Raw genomic sequence first — 15619 nt, 5'->3', positions numbered from 1 at the left:
AGGCATGTTCTATGTTCTGGAGGGACCTGGCAGAGAGCTTGGCACCCCAAAGCCACTCGGTGAATGTCCTAGATGTGTGATGCCAGGTCGGTGACACCATCAGGGATGTTCAGGGCAGCCGTGCTCCAGGATCCTCAGCCATCAGGGCAGCCTCCCCGGGGGGTCCACAGTCATGTCCCCTCTTGCCATCTGCCTATGCCAGTTCCCCGTGCTCTTTCTAGAACACACCTTAGAGAGCCTGCATGAGCTGGTGGGTTCAGGCCAGAGTCTGGATTGTCTCAGGTATTTGATAGGTGCAGAGACTCGGCCTCACCCTGGCCTGCTAGCGGCTGCTCCCACTGCTCATCCCAATCAGCCGAGCAGCGCTCCCACTGTGGGAGTGCAGTGACCACCAGGGGGCAGCTCCTGCATTGAGTGTCTGCCCTCTGGTGGTCAGTGCACGTCATAGGGACTGGTCGACTGATTGTTCTGGTCATTCCGCCTTTCGGTCGCTGGGCTTTTATATATATAGATTATTTTATTATTAATGCTTGAGGAAAAATAGACAAATGATGAATGAACGAGAGGATGCAACATCATTCCGCATTCATTCACATGGAATGACTTTCCCCTCAACTTGTCTCCAGTGCAATCATAGCATATTTGTGAATGAGTTTTCCTCAATCTGGGATGCTCTTCCCACCTCCTGTCAAAATTCCTTGCTTCAAAGCCCCCAGACACATGCCACATCCTCCATGAAGATTTCTTTGCTTTTCCCTTTGGGACGTGCTAACTTTCTGATCATGTCACCAGTATTATCTCTGTATACTAATGATTCCCAGGTTCATGTTTCCAGTAGAGGGTGAATAGGTGACATGGTGTGCTTATCGCTCATGTGGTCTGTATTGGTTTCCTAGGGCTGTCCTTACAAACTACCACAAACTCAGTGGCTTAAGACAACAGATATTTAGTGTCATGCTTCCAGAGGCTAGAAGTCCAAAATCAAGGTGCGTCTGCATGGCTGTGCTCCCTATCACATCTAGGGAGAAGCCTTCCTTGCCTCCTCCTGGTTTCTGGTGGTTTGCTGGCGGTCCTTGGCTCGCAGCTGTATCGCTCTAATCTCTCTCCCTTCATGGTCAGCTGGGCTTCTCCTGTGTGTCTCTATCTCTTCACAGGGTGTTTGTTTATTAAGGACACAAGTCGTATTGGATTAGGGGCCTACCCTACTCCAGTATGAATTCATTTTAACTTAAATAATTACATCTACAACAATCCTATTTCCAAATAAAGTCACATTCTAAGGTACTGGGTGTTATGTCTTCAATATATTATTTTGGGGGGGGCACAGTTTCACCCACCACATGGTCTTTTAGTTTTTCTCTTGAACTATAGCACTTAAGAGCATATCTTATTATCTCAACTAGATGGTAAAATGTTCCAAGGAAAACCATTCAATTTTACATCTGAAGGGGCAAACAGGCTGCGCTTGGGCTGGATTTGGTTGGCAGACATGATTGTCTGCCCTGAAGTATTGGCCCAACACAGTGCTTGGGAAGAGATTCTGAATTAGTCTGAAAGTCTGGATGTCTGGTTTCCATGGCAAACCAGAATGTCTAGCCACACACCAGGGAGCATTGCACCATGTCCCTCACTGCCTGAAGCCTCACAGGGGCTTCTCCTCAGACGGGGCAGTGCCCTCCTGGCACCACAGGTACTATATATTCTACTGGTTCTGTTTCTCTGGGGAACCTTGACTAATATACTTTTCATTGAAAAACATGTCAAACACCTAAGCCCCTCTCACCACTTCTACTACCTTCACCCTTTTTCAAGCCATCATCGTCTCTCCCCCGGACATTACAATTGCTGCATACCTGGCATGCCAGCTGAGCCTATTTTCCAAGGAGCAGCCAGGGTGACCCTTTAAAACACTAAGTCAATCATAGGACTCCTCTATTTAGTGTCCTCCGTTGGCTCCCATCTCACCCAGAGTAAAAGCTAAAGTCCTTAGATGGCCTTCTAGGTCCTACACATTCTGACCTCCTGCTGCTTTCTCTGGCCTCATCTCTGTGCCCTGCCCTGCCTCACTAGACTCCAATCACACATGCTTTCCCTTTAACATGCCACACAGGGTCCAGCCTCAGCGCCTTTGCCCTTGCTGCTCTCTCTGTCTGGAAAGCTCTTTGTTCTGGTTGATTCATCTGAGCTACCCAGAGCAGAATAGCACTAGTTTCTTGTATCTCAAGAGAAGCAATGACTTTATCCAGAATGGACCATTCATTTCAGATTTGCCAAAATGTGTGTCTCAGTCCACTGCTTCCGGGTGTCTGTCATCTATGACAGATGGCCTTCCCTTGGCTGATCTGAACCATTTGCCATTTCTGATCTCTATCACTGTGCCTGTATGAGAATGGTGTGCAGGCAAGTCAAGGAGAAAGGACAAGTCTGAGCATTTGCTGCCGTGTGCAAGAGAGACCATGGTTTCTCCTCACTGTCTGATTCTCACATACCTCCCCACACTTCCAGTGGCTGCTTCCTAAAGAAGCCCTTGCCCTTTTATCTTGGGCCCAAGAAAACATCCTAATTCATACTTAAACATCATTCCTTGGTGAGGGGAGAGGCGTGGGGCACATTATGGGAAGTGGATGCTTTAAACATCCTGCATGTGGTGCTGTGATCAGAGAGATCCTGTGTTCCCTGCCCCTGCCCCTGCCCCTGCCCCTCTGCCCTGCACCTGCCCAATAATCCTTCCTCAGTGGAGTCATGAAAAGAGCCCATAATCAGAAGAGTGAAGCCCTGGGCCGTGGAAGCAAGGAGACCTGGCTCAAGTCCTGAATCTGACACCATACATGGCAGGGCCTTAGGCAAGTTGCACACACCTCTCCAACACCTCTCCATTAGTTTCTCACTCACGAATAGAGGTGATAATGCCTACATTATGGGATTTAAGTGCAGTGATGTATCATGAGCGCCTGGTCCGTAGTAAAGTGGGAGTCAAGATGAGTCAGGTTTGAAACGGAAGCCAGACTTCAGAGACACGGTCGACACGCTGCCACCTGGGGTGGAGCTGGTGTGTGCAGTGGACTCTCCCGACCACTCCATCCTTCCCATTGTCACCCCAGCGCTCCTTCCAGAATTTAACTTGACCAGGCCACCTCCCTGCTTAAAATGCTTGCGAGCGGGACCTCAAGTCCATCCTCCAAGTAGCCCGCAAGGCCGGCTGTCAGGACCCCGCTTTCTCTCAGCCCACACCTCCTCACTCTTGGACCACTCACCACTGACCTTTGCTCTTGGCATTAAAGAAACATTAAGTAATGAGTGATCCTTGAGCGTGGTTGTTTGATCACCTGTGCCTATGTCTAACCTTGTTGGCATCCAGCCATATTTCCTCCATCCCCTTCGGGAGATGTCATGAGAGGTTTTCTGAGATTCAGCCACACTGTGTCAATTGCATTCCCCTGCTCTGCTGACTATCCAAAATGGAAAAGAGGTTGGTCCGTGTGACCAGTATTTTTGTGCATACTGTAGCCTTAACATACCTTGTCCTCCACTCTCTCACCTGTAAGACGCTGGGCTACATCAGGCGATTTCCCGGATTCCTTCTCACCAGGACCTTGGGAGCCCGGGCTGGGGCGCTGCACCTTCACCAGCAGGCAGTTGGCTCATTGATGCTGCTGGGGTTGAGGTGAGATGCTGCATCCGCAGCCCCTGCTTCAGCTTCATGCAGATGCCACGGAGGTGATTGCAGAGAGAGGCTGGGTGGGGAATCCCTTTCCCCGTGGCAGGCCAGTCAGTGAGGCCAAGTCAGTCAGAGAGGGAGCAAGAACAGCAGCCTGGTTCCTGGGCTGCTCTCTGCCCTCCTCCTCCGCCCTGGCTGCCCCCCACAAGAACCAAACTGTGTATCTGAGTCTTAGAATGCCAGGAATGTGCCACAGCCTGATAGGCATGAAGCAGTCTGCAGAGAGGCAGGGAGGAGCTCTGCTTCCAGGCAGAGGCCGGGCAGTGCAAGGACTGCGGGGCCTGAGGGCTGGGCGGCCCCTCCCATCCTCCCTGGGCCTCCTGCTGCAGCCGGGATTTCAAAGGCTGCATTGTGCATTGAGCCGGGGCCTTGGTCCCTCGTGTGCCAGGGAGTAGGCGGGAGGAGGAACACCGTGGGGAGGCTGTGCCCTGGGAGTGCTCTTCTGGCTGGTGTTCCCAGGGTCCTCGGCCCGTGGAGGATGGTGAACACATGGGTGGCTGCTTCTGCATCCCCAGGGAGCGGAGTCTGTCCTGGGGCCCAGGTGAGTTTCCTGGGGGGCCCTGGCCTGTGTCTTGGCTGAGGTGGTTGGTTCAGTGAAAGCTCAGGGGTCTGCTGGGGTGGGGAAGTTGTTCTTCCAAAGTCGGGGAGGTGGTTGTGCTTTCTGGCTCCCTCCTCCCTCCGTCAGTGTTTGTCACTCTGGCTTTGTAAAAGGGCATAAAGCTCGGGAAACATCTACTTTTCCTGAAGAGAGAGGCTGGGAGCTGGCGCTGTGAGGAGCAGTATTGCTCTTGGCTGCCACTCCCAGGGTGTGACTAAGCCTTTCCTTCCTTTCTTCCCAAGATTCCCTAGGTCAGGAAGAAAGCTCCGGCTGCGAGTTCCTCTGGGGTCCACAGATGGTCATAAACTTGGCCTCCGTCCCTCAAACCCTATTTTCGTCAGGGTTGCTATTACTAAGAAAAACAGGCGTTTCCTGCCTCCTACCTGTTGCAGGGTGATATACTTTTTTGGTATGTCAAGTTGAAGCCACGGAGAATTATTGCTCTAAGCGAGTGTCAAGCCATTGAGACTTGTCATTGTCTGACCAACATCCCGGGTCTGCCTGGGACGGAGGGCTCCCCCAGGCTCTAGTCAAGGCTAAAATTGGGACAGTCCCAGGCACACCGAGATGGTTGGTCACCCTAATGCAAGTTCCTTGCTTCTCTTCAGAGCAGGACCAAGGTGAGGCCCTGTGGTCTCGAGAATGGCATTTATCGGGATGAGTGGCAGCTTTGGGGTGGGGGTGATTGGATTGGGGGAGAGCTAGGGAGGAGATAGAAGAGCATTACACAAGGAACCGTTCCTAACCCTAGCTGGCATATCATCTCTTCCTGGAGCACCACCATGGTTCCTTGGAGCGGGAGCCCAGGAGAACCCCTAGACAAAGCTTTCTACTCTCTGACAGATGACTCCCCCGGGGGTCCCGTTACTTGGGCTGGCCAATGCCAAAGTGAATGGGAAGTAGCCGTGTTCTGGAGCCTGAGGACCTTGGCACCTCCAGCAGGGAGAGGCTCCCAGACTAAGGCCACCCCAGATCTATAAATTATAAGTAAACAAACCTCTAAACAATGCCACTGAGGCAGGCATCATCACGGTTAATCACCTGGCCTTTGAGGCCAGAATGCCTGGGTTGCATCTCTGTTCCTTGACTTGTGTTGAGCAATTTACTTAACCTCTCTGTGTTTCAATTTCCTCGTGTAGATTTTATGAGATGACTGTCTTCCTCATATGAGGATTAAGACTACATGTGAAACCACCTGGTACACAGTTGATTAAGCACAATAAATGTCAGCCACATCAATTACAGGTCTATGGTCCCGGCATATCACACTCTCCCTCTAGGCCTCTGTTTGCTCATCTGTAAAATGAGGGGGTTGTGAACTCGCCCTGGGCGGTGTCTCGGGACCTCTGCTCCTGCTCCCTGACCTCAGCTTCTGATGTAGCAACTCTACTTCTGTTTGCTGTCCTGTCCTTCAGCCCCAGATTTCATGTAAGAGAATTCTATGGTTCAAACCCACCAACGAACCACTATTGAGAAAAACAACCTCAAACTTCTTCAACACTCTCATTCAGTTATTTTATTGGTTTACCTGACTTTGCTATTAACAATTGGTTGGCATTCTAGATTCACTTTTTCACCAAGAGTCAGCTTGCTATTTATTTCAATTGAGGCTTTTCATGACACCCTCCCATATTGTTCTCCATACTTCTCAGGGCCCTTTCTTAGGGTGTTGATAGAAGTGCTGTAGGTCTGAGGCCAGTTGACATAAACGTCCCCTTCTAGGTGCCCCTATTTATCCTAGAAAAATGGAACAAAATATGAGACACATCCTGGAGCAACTTAATACAGTGGGGCCTTGACTTACGAGTTTAATTTGTTCCGTGACGGAGCTCGTAACTCAAATTACTCGTATGTTAAATCACTGTGACGTTCGCTGCGCCAACTAATGGTGGGGTATCTGAAGCTGGCTCGTAACCCGAATTTTAGCTCGCAACTCAACTCAAAGCAAAAAATCGGCCGAGAGACGGCTCGTATCTCGAAAAACTCGTTAGTCGGGACACTCGTAAGTCAAGGCCCCACTGTAATTGTGTGACTTTGGGCAAGTCTCTTATATTCTTTGAACCTGTCAAATGATCATATACAACAGGAGGCTTTGGGTAGAAATAAAAGATAAACATTTATTCAAGGGTCTTGAGGTTTGCAAACTGAAAACACAACTAAGCAATACCCAGAGTGGTGTGCAGAAGCAAGAAAAACCAAGGATTCTTATAGTGAGGAGTACATTCTTGAGAAGAATCAGTCCTACATTCTTAGACTCTGTATGGGTCCAAGATGCTAATCCTCTAGAGGATTGGTGGTCTGGATAATCGATCTCAGGTGGTATGAATACTCTTTCCTTGCCCTTTAAGGGGTAATCAGAGGGTTATCTGGAGGTTTGATGGATATCATGTATTGACCCAAGACTGGAAAGTTCAAAGGTGTAGGTTCCCAGGCTCATTAAAACAAGAATAGAACTGTTTCCTCATACCTCAACCTACTTGCAACTTGACTCTTAGTGACTTCATTTTAGTTCTGCTTTCTATTCGTCAAACCTTAGTTTTCCTGTCTGTAAACTGGATCTAATGGTAGTATCTAGTTCATGGAGCATTTGTGAGGGTTAAATCAGATCATTCATCTCATGGATTTAGCACAGGGTCTGGCTTCTGAAAACCCCTCAGTAATTGTGGGCTGTTTTATTGTTAGCAAGTAGGGACCACTCCAGTGCTCCTTCTTCCTAATTCCTGACTCTGTAGGACTAGGAGTCTGTGCTCGTAATTCTTTGGCTGCTCCTGCCATTGTGTCTGTGTAAGTGGGAGTAAACAGTGAGGATCAACAGTCATCAGGGGTAAGGGAGGCAGCAAAGGAGAAGGTTCTTGATAGAACTGAGCCCTGGCTGGTTGCCCAGTTGGCTTGCTGCTGTGTGACACAATGACTGATGTTGATTCTGACAACCCCAGGCATGCTGCGTTCTCACACATGCATGCTGCCTGCAGCATTAGTTCCCTGTGATGTCTCTCATTTGCTCACATAAATCTCCTGACTGCAGGTGGTGAGAGGGTGAGTTACTGGTCAATTGCCATCATCACTGACTTCCGGGACCCTTAAATGTTCTTGCCATTGTTTAATAAACGACAGTTGCTCATGTAGGAGTACAGACCAAGCCACATCGAAGTTTGTCCGTTTAAAAGCTCCTAGCACTTTCTCCTTATTTTCAACACATTCTTGAAGAAATTTGGCAGACTTACACCCTTAAACAGTTGCTGTGGGAGAGATATATTTGCCTACATTGATCCTGTTTGTAACTTCCCTTTCAACCTTTTTGGTAAATACTAATCATCAGCGTAATAATAGGAGATTGAAGGAGAATGCCAGGGTAAGATAGGAGAAATGGGAGTGGATTCTCATTTCCAGCAAGTTTCTGTGAGTTAGATGTTTCCCGGATTAGAGACTTTAGACCTCGGATTTCTGAGGTCAGGTTCATGTAGTGGAAACAGCAAGGTCTGCACCCAGTGATCTGTGTGGCGCCCGACTCTGCCACAGTTCTCTGTCATTCAGAGACTATATGGATGGAAAATGAGCACATGAAAAAAGTGCTCAGCATCATTAGTTATTAGGGAAATGCAAACTGAAATAAGGAGATAAAATTGCGCATCTATAGAATGGCTAAAATGAAAATGAGCAACACAGTCAAGTATTGGTGAGGATGTGGAGCAACTGGAGCTCTCACACATTGCTAAGGGGAAGCAAAATGCTACAGCCACTTTGGAGAGTAGTTTGATAGTGTTTAAATAAATCTCAGTGTTTTCTGAATTAAGTGTTAGTAACTTTATCTAGCCAGTATTAATAATAAAGACACTAGCTTCCAGAAAGTAATTTATTGATTCATAAATGAAAAGTCCGGAGGTTATTTGTTTCAGGTATGGCTTCATCAAGATGTCCAAAAATGTTATCAGGAAGTTCTCTTTCCTCAGCTCTATTTGTACTAGGTTGGTCTCATCCTCAGGCAGTCTTTCTCTCTGTGGTGGGACCTACAGCTCCACACTGTCACATTCACAGCTTCAAGTTCAGTGGAAAGAAATCTTCTCTTCCCTAAGAGTGCTGGTGAGTGTCGTACGACCAATTTTCATTGGCTTAACTTTGGCTGCATGGCTACGGCAGAGCATACTCGATTCACTTATGCTGAGTCCTGTGACCACGTTTGGAGTTAGGGATGAAGGGAGGCAGGCTCATCTGAGCCACAGAGACTGGGTTCTCCTAGGTCACATGGCTAAGCTAATGAAGAAGCCAGGCTTTGAGTCCAGGACTGTCTGATTACAGAGTCTTTGTTCTCAGACACTGCCTCACCTGCCTCTAGTGTTAGAAGATAATACAGAATATTTGAAAAGTAGACAGAAGCATAGGAAAGATAATTTAAAATAACTCAGCAATAGCCACCATGGACCTTTTGGGTTATTTCCTTTCAGTCATTAAAATACCATATATTTTCCCTAAAGTACTTTATTCTGCATAATAGTTTTTTGTTGCCTTCAATAGTGTCTGGTTCTTTCACATGGCCCAGCTCAGATCTTGAAATTCCTTCATGTTGAATTTTATGTAATTCCATATATGAAAAAGCTTTATAACTGTAAATCCTATGCAACTATTAACTGCTCTTCCTATTATAAAACTCACTCTCATGTCCCAGATTCCTTATTGTTTCTCAAGGAGCTGGCCTCTGGCTCACATGTCCCAAGGCATCCGTTGAGCTGGCTGCCTCTGTGCACTCTAGAGCAGTGGTTGCCAACCGGTGGTCCATGGACCACTGGTGGTCCATGAGGTCCGAAAGGTTGGCGACCGCTGCTCTAGAGGACATCGGAAATCCCCGACTCTAATTAAAACCACACATCCCAGTCTACCCCTAGACATTCTGAGGTAGAGTAGGTAGAGAAGGATGCCAGGAATATTTTAAAATTTATTCTTTTATTAAAATTTACCATTTATACAAAATTGTGCATAAAGTTAGATGTGTACAGCTTGTTGAATTTCCACAAGGTGAATATATCCATCTGTGCTGCTTTCTGCTGCAGTAACTCATTTATTCCCATTGCTGCATGGTATTTAATTGCACATGCTACCATTCACTTGTCCATTCTATTGTAAATGGACATCTGTATTGTTGCCAGGGTTTGGTTCTTATTGATACTGCTGCTCTGAATATTTTAGTAGGTGTATTTTGGTGAACATATGTGTGTACTATTTTGAGTATATATCTACTCAAAATTGGAATTGCTGAATCTTATGCATGTGTATAAATGGATATGCTCAGCTTGAATTGAAACTCTCAGTTTTCCAAAATGAAAATTTTCAAAACTTATTCTTACACACTTGCCATAAATGGGGTTTTAGTTTATGAGTATCTTTACAAACACTTGGCTTTATCTGTCTTTTTCATTTTAGCTGGCCTATGTAAAGGTACTTCATTGTGATTTTAGTTTTCATTTCCCTGATGAGCTTGAAAAGGTTTTTATAAATGTATTGGCCATTCGGATATTGTTTTTGATAAAATGCCTATCCAAGCTTGTTGCCCATTTTTCTAGAAGGCTGTCTACCTATTAAAGATGTATTAGCATTCTTTGTATATTCTGGATTCTAGCTCTTTGATAAATATATATATTGTCTATATTTTCTTCTGCTCTGTCACTTATCTATTACTCTCTTAATTGCATCTCTTGATTAACAGAAGTTTCTAATTTAAATGTATTCCAATTTATTCATTATTTCTTTTTTTTAAATATATTTGTATCGATTTCAGAGAGGAAGGGAGGGGGAGAGAGAGATGGAAACATCAATGATGAGAGAGAATCATTGTTTGACTGCCTCCTGCATGCCCCACACTGGCGATGGAGCCCACAACCTGGGCATGTACCCTGACTGGGAATCGAACCGTGACCTCCTAGCTCATAGGTTGATGCTCATCCACTGAGCCATGCTGGCCTGGCTATCCATTATTTCTTTTGTGAGTAGTGCTTTTCCATCCTATTTATAAAATCAATGGCTACTCCAAGTCATACAGATATTCTTCTATATTTTTCTACAAGTTTTCTGTACAGGTATCTTTTATACAACAAGCATGTTGTGTGAAATTCTGCAATTTTCTTCTCTAAACCTCACACATCTTTAAGAGCTATGCACCCACCCTCCACCCCTGTCCCCCAAACCAGGGCCACCATCCTAGCCTTCCTTCTTTTTTTTTTTTTTTTGGATTTTTAATGACAGAAACAAAATATATATCTAAAACCACAGCTTCTGGAAGAACCATTTGTTCTTGCCGGTCTTGTATCTCTCTTCAAACTTGACTTTGCTTCCCGCCCGGCCTTGCGTTTTAGAGGGGGTCTCTGAAAACGTCCTTGTTGCCAACAGTTTTGTCCAAGGGGATATCCACAGAGTACCTTGTGGGCATGAGGTGATTGTAGTTATAAACTTTCACAAAAGACTTGATCTTTGACCTCTTGGCAATTTTCTTCTTGCCCATGGCAGCTGTCACTTTTCGGGGGTAGCGGTCAATTCCAGCCACCAGAGCATGGCTGTAGGGGCGGTCCAAGGTGCCATCATCAATGTTCTTCACGATGATGGCTTTGTGTCCGGAGTAGCATCCGGCCAGGACCAGCACCACCTTCCCGGGTTTCATAAACTTGCCCATTTCGAACGCAGCCACTCGGGCCTAGAGCAGAAAGGAAAGAACCACACTTCCGCTAACCTTTCACCCCGGAGGTGGTGATCTCACCCTGGCCTTCCTTCTTCAAGGTGGACTCATTCATGAGTCCTCATTGTCCTATAACAGGGATACACTCTCAGTGCTTGCTGAGGCTGAGGGCAAATGAGTGAGCTGTCAGTGTGGGGGATGTGTGGCCGGAGAACAAATGCCCTGTCAAGCGGCAGCAACCACAGCCTCGGCTGACTGTTGCCACTGAGAGTGAGGGCCTTGGGCTGTAGATCTTCCAGTTCTCAAAGCAAAGCCAAGCATCCGAGTTATGCAAAATATCCCAATTTCTAAATGATGCCAAGCAATTCAAACTTTAAAATTCACTGTGTGGGGAAAAAATAGAAAAAGAAGAAATATTTGTGGGTTTTCTGTGGCCTGTGGCTTCTGGTCTACCAGTCTCCAAACTTTGTCCTAGAGTAGCGAAGCAGGCTGCCACTCTGAGTGTGACCCTGGGACCAGCAGGAGCATCACCTGGGACCATGGGAGAAATGCAGACCCTCAGGCTTTCAACTCCGGAAGCAGCATCTGCCTTTTATCAATATCCCCAGGTGATTCACATGCACGTGAAAGTTTGAGGACCTCCGATGTAGACATGTGGTTCTTAACACTGACTCAAATTAGAAGCATTTGGGGAACTTAAAAAAATACCTGTGGCTGAGCTAACTGCAGACCACAGAAATCAGCATTTATGGAGATGAGGGTAGGCACTGGTGTTTTAAAAAATCAAACTGGGTGCTTCACATAGGCAGGAGAAGCACTGATTTAGGTCAGTCCCTCATATATGGTGGGAAAAGCGAAATCTCAAAAAACAGACACATGGAATGTCTTGCCCAAGGTCACCTAACTGACGTATGGGAGGATCTGATGGTGCCCGACCTCGTGTCTCATGATTCCCAAGCCAGTGTCCGTTTGCTACAGTTACTTTTGGCTCCTGGGGGCAGAACTATGAAATGATCCTGTTCAACTAGAGCTCATTATCGCCAGCTTTCCAGCTAAGCTGCTTAGCGTTTGGCGCTGAACCCTTCCGAGATTTACCGGATGAAGGGCTGTGAGCTGATGGGCCCCTCCTTCTGCCAGTTTAAGCCAAAATCCACTTCATTCTCCCTGTTCACCACCAAAAGAGGATGGACTGTTTTCTATACGAAGAAATGGAAGTCCTCCACTTGGATCTCAAAACCCGCTGCACAGGCACAGAAGGAGGCACAGACTCCAGGCAGCAAGATGAGGATTTGGGTTCGGCGTGAGCTGGCTGTGACCATATGGAGCATGGTTTCACTATCATTTATCATGCTTGGGCTGCATCACCAGCAGCAAAGGTCTAGAGCAGGGGTGGGCAACCTTTTTGTGAGTGCATGCCAAAACCAGCAAAATCTCTGACTCAAAATTCTTCTGCGTGCCAACCTTAATTTTTTGAGAACATGTTACGCCTACTTGATATCTCTTAAGGTGTACGTATGTGAAGAACCTTGAAGAAATAATAAAATTCATTCGAGCGACAAAAACACAGTATATGATGATGAAAAATACATTTATGTTTTAATGTATACATGTTATGTAAAATTATTTATTTATCTAAGATGCATCGACTCTGAATTTATCTGAAAAATAAAAAAGTCAATATTAAGAGAAACATTGTAAATAGAAGATTATAAGAGAGGGTTTTGCGTGCCAGCAAAAGTTACTGGCGTGCCATGTTTGGCACGCGTGCCAGGGGTTGCCCACCCCTGGTCTAGAGTGAACACCTGGTAGCCTGCTTGACTTTGACCCACCACCATTGTGCAAGTGAAGAAATGGGGCGGGGGGGATTAAATGAGTGACTCGAACAGTGATTGCCAAGATTGCTAACCCCTCTTTTCAGGGCCAGGTAATATATGATTCAGACCCCATGCTATAGTCCTTGAGCAATGTCATGGTCAAAAGAACAGAGTAACCAAAAGTAATGTATTCTCTTGTATTTGGGGGATGCCATAAAGGAGACCCACTTTCCATAGCCATACTTGTGAAATTCCCCTGTATTCTTTTTTTTTTTTTTTACATATACAGGATATCCCCAAAAATGTACACACACTTTAACAGCTGATAGCTCAATTGATGTTTCTTTCTTTTCAAATTTAACCCATTGGAATTAATAATTATTCAAAATGTGTATACATTTTTTTTGGCACACCCTGTATATATCTACTGTCTCATGCTTTTTAGCCACACTCTCTTCTCTTTTCAACTCTCTGCCATCAAAATAGCCTTCTCCCTAACCATGGCCTGTGTCACAATCTTCTTTTTTATCCTTTTCACTCCAATTCTATAGCTGCAAAGACAAACATTTGGAGAGCTGGGGACGAGAGACGTCCCATACAGGACTCTATTTAGTGGGCAGACAGAAGGACAGTCTGGGGACATTCATATGTTTCAGGATTATTACAGCCATGCCCCAGCCATCTCCCCAACAATGCCACTCTCCCTTGTTCTGCTCCAGCACTTCTGTTGTCCTTAAACAACGCTGTAGTCAGATCTATGATGACCTTGTTGACCCAACATATATTCCGCACGTTCAGTGCACCATGCCAAGGGACTCAGTCTGGCCCGTGGGTGGAAATCTGTTTCTATTTTAATAAAATGGGGAAGCTGTGACTGTTGCATGATTGAAATGGTATGTGTGACAGTTTTCCTGGAGAAAAAGCGCTCAGTCCTTGTTTATACCTTGCTTACACTTTCACAATGATCTTTCATTTGATCTCTTCTAGGTAAAGAAACTCTTTCCAAGGATCCAGCCATATCGAGTGAGTTTAGATCCTCACCTGAAGATAAGGAAAGATGTTTCCTGTTACAGAACATGACTCCAGGTATCCACACCCCAAAGACAAACACTATTAAAAACAAACAAACATTTTCCATGTAGAATACTGCAGCAACCTCCTGGCCGCTCCCATCTGCAGGCTCCCTTCCCCTTATCCTTGCTAGGACCACCACAAAATGCATGACCTTGACTATGACATTGCCTTGCTTACCAGTCTTCCAATGCTCTCCATTGTCAAGATTAAGTTAAACCTCCTCAGGCTGATACTCAAAACTCTTCACAATCTGGCATGTATTAGGAGTTCCATTCATACTTCTTGTACTAACAAGTTAATTTGGTTAAATTTTAAAATCAGGGGTAATTTTTCCTAAATAATTATGTATTCTACATGGTATCTAAAGGAATTACTTGTACATAGCTGGTGCTCAGAAGATGTCTGGTAAATAAATACAGCAATAGTTGAATACATAGTGGTCACATTTATATTCTATATACTACCTGACACCACCTTCTACATTGTAGGTTCTCAATAAATATATGTTAACGTAATGAATAAGTGAATAAAGGGTTGAATGTGTGAGGTGATTGACTGATCAGAAGGGCATCTGTATGAATTGTTTAGAAGCAGAAAAAGATTTTGAAATTAATGTGTGAAAAATCTTATTCTCAATGCATGCCTCTCACAAGGGTCCCCTTAACAGACCTCAGGGAAGCTGGCAAAGGGAGAGTTGTCATCAGAGAGCTACTCCTGCGCTGACTCTTGTACCCGAGACCCTGAGGATAAACCTGTAGAAGACTCAGTTTCTGTCGTGTAGTAAAAGGGGCCATTTTTGAGGGCAAACCTTGTGCCAAGCGTGTGCTAAGTGATCCTCGTATGTTCTGCCCATCCTGCCTCGCTCACCTTGGGGAGGTGGTGCCACACTCCCCATTCTGAAGGTGGCAAACAGAGTCTCAGAGAGGAAGGTGACTTCCCCACTGCCACAGGTAATAGGTGGTGAGAAAGGCATTCAAACCCGGTCCTTTTTCACAACCACGTGCTCCACGGCCCCTCCAATCATGTATTTCTCTCCAGCAGACAACAGGTTTGTGGAAAAGGTTTACATTATGAATGTTCTTTCTTAAGGACATAAATCATGTAAATTGATATTGTATAAGTGTCTTACCAGGTTTGTTCTTTTCCTAATTCCAAATTCTGTCAAACTGCTTGGTTGGCAATAAGCAAAACCTTACCCTTCGCTTCCTTCTTTTGTGTCAATCTGCTTGTCTGCCTGTCAGCTGGGGCCATGCCCGCCAAAAGCTGCATCCCCATCTGCTGTTTCATGAACACAGTGGAGTCAGCATTTTGCCTTATCTGTGCCCAAAGGCCAAGGCCAATGAACAAGGGGTATGTGTAGGTGAAACTTAGTCAACCGAGTCTGAACTTGTTCCTTTTTCAGTGTTTTCTGCCAGGGCGCTGCTTCCAGGAAGGTCACGGGGAGAGAAGGGGGACTCGGCTCCCGCTGCCAACCTCTCCTTTATAAGGAAGAGTTGCAGACAGAATCAATCAGATACATGATTATGATGAAAAGGCCAGACAGAAATATGACAAAATGCACTTCGCCGTGAACTAGAGTGGACTTGACTTCGCCCCTGTCTGGTGGTGCAGAGGGCACTGCAGGATCCCGCAGTGGGCCCAGAGGCTCCGCTGCGAGTATTAGCTCTCACTGGCTGAGATCTCAAAAGCAGTTTGCTTGTTTACATCCTGGTCTTTTAAGTGTCATATCCAGGGATGCATGGGCTTGCGTGGCA

The 15619-nt window shown here is 45.9% G+C and overlaps 1 protein-coding gene and 1 pseudogene across 2 annotated transcripts in view; one reads left to right on the top strand and one right to left on the bottom strand.

Moving 5' to 3' along the window:
• The first annotated feature begins 4044 nt into the window (after positions 1-4044).
• Positions 4045-15619, top strand: part of SH3TC2 (SH3 domain and tetratricopeptide repeats 2) — a 50445-nt gene continuing 38870 nt past the window's right edge. For both annotated transcript variants that reach the window (XM_014543072.1, XM_005870447.2), the window contains exons 1-2: positions 4045-4259; positions 13779-13877. In XM_014543072.1, coding sequence (XP_014398558.1) covers positions 4208-4259; positions 13779-13877 — 151 coding nt within the window. In that variant the 5' untranslated portion in view covers positions 4045-4207. The remainder of the gene's footprint in view (positions 4260-13778; positions 13878-15619) is intronic.
• Positions 10516-11046, bottom strand: LOC102239310 (annotated as a pseudogene).

The sequence above is a fragment of the Myotis brandtii genome, unplaced genomic scaffold (genome assembly GCF_000412655.1).
Source record: "Myotis brandtii unplaced genomic scaffold, ASM41265v1 scaffold32, whole genome shotgun sequence".
Taxonomy (NCBI): Eukaryota; Metazoa; Chordata; class Mammalia; order Chiroptera; family Vespertilionidae; genus Myotis; species Myotis brandtii.
Note: the sequence above shows the minus strand (reverse complement) of the source record. Positions and strands in the feature narration are given on the sequence as shown.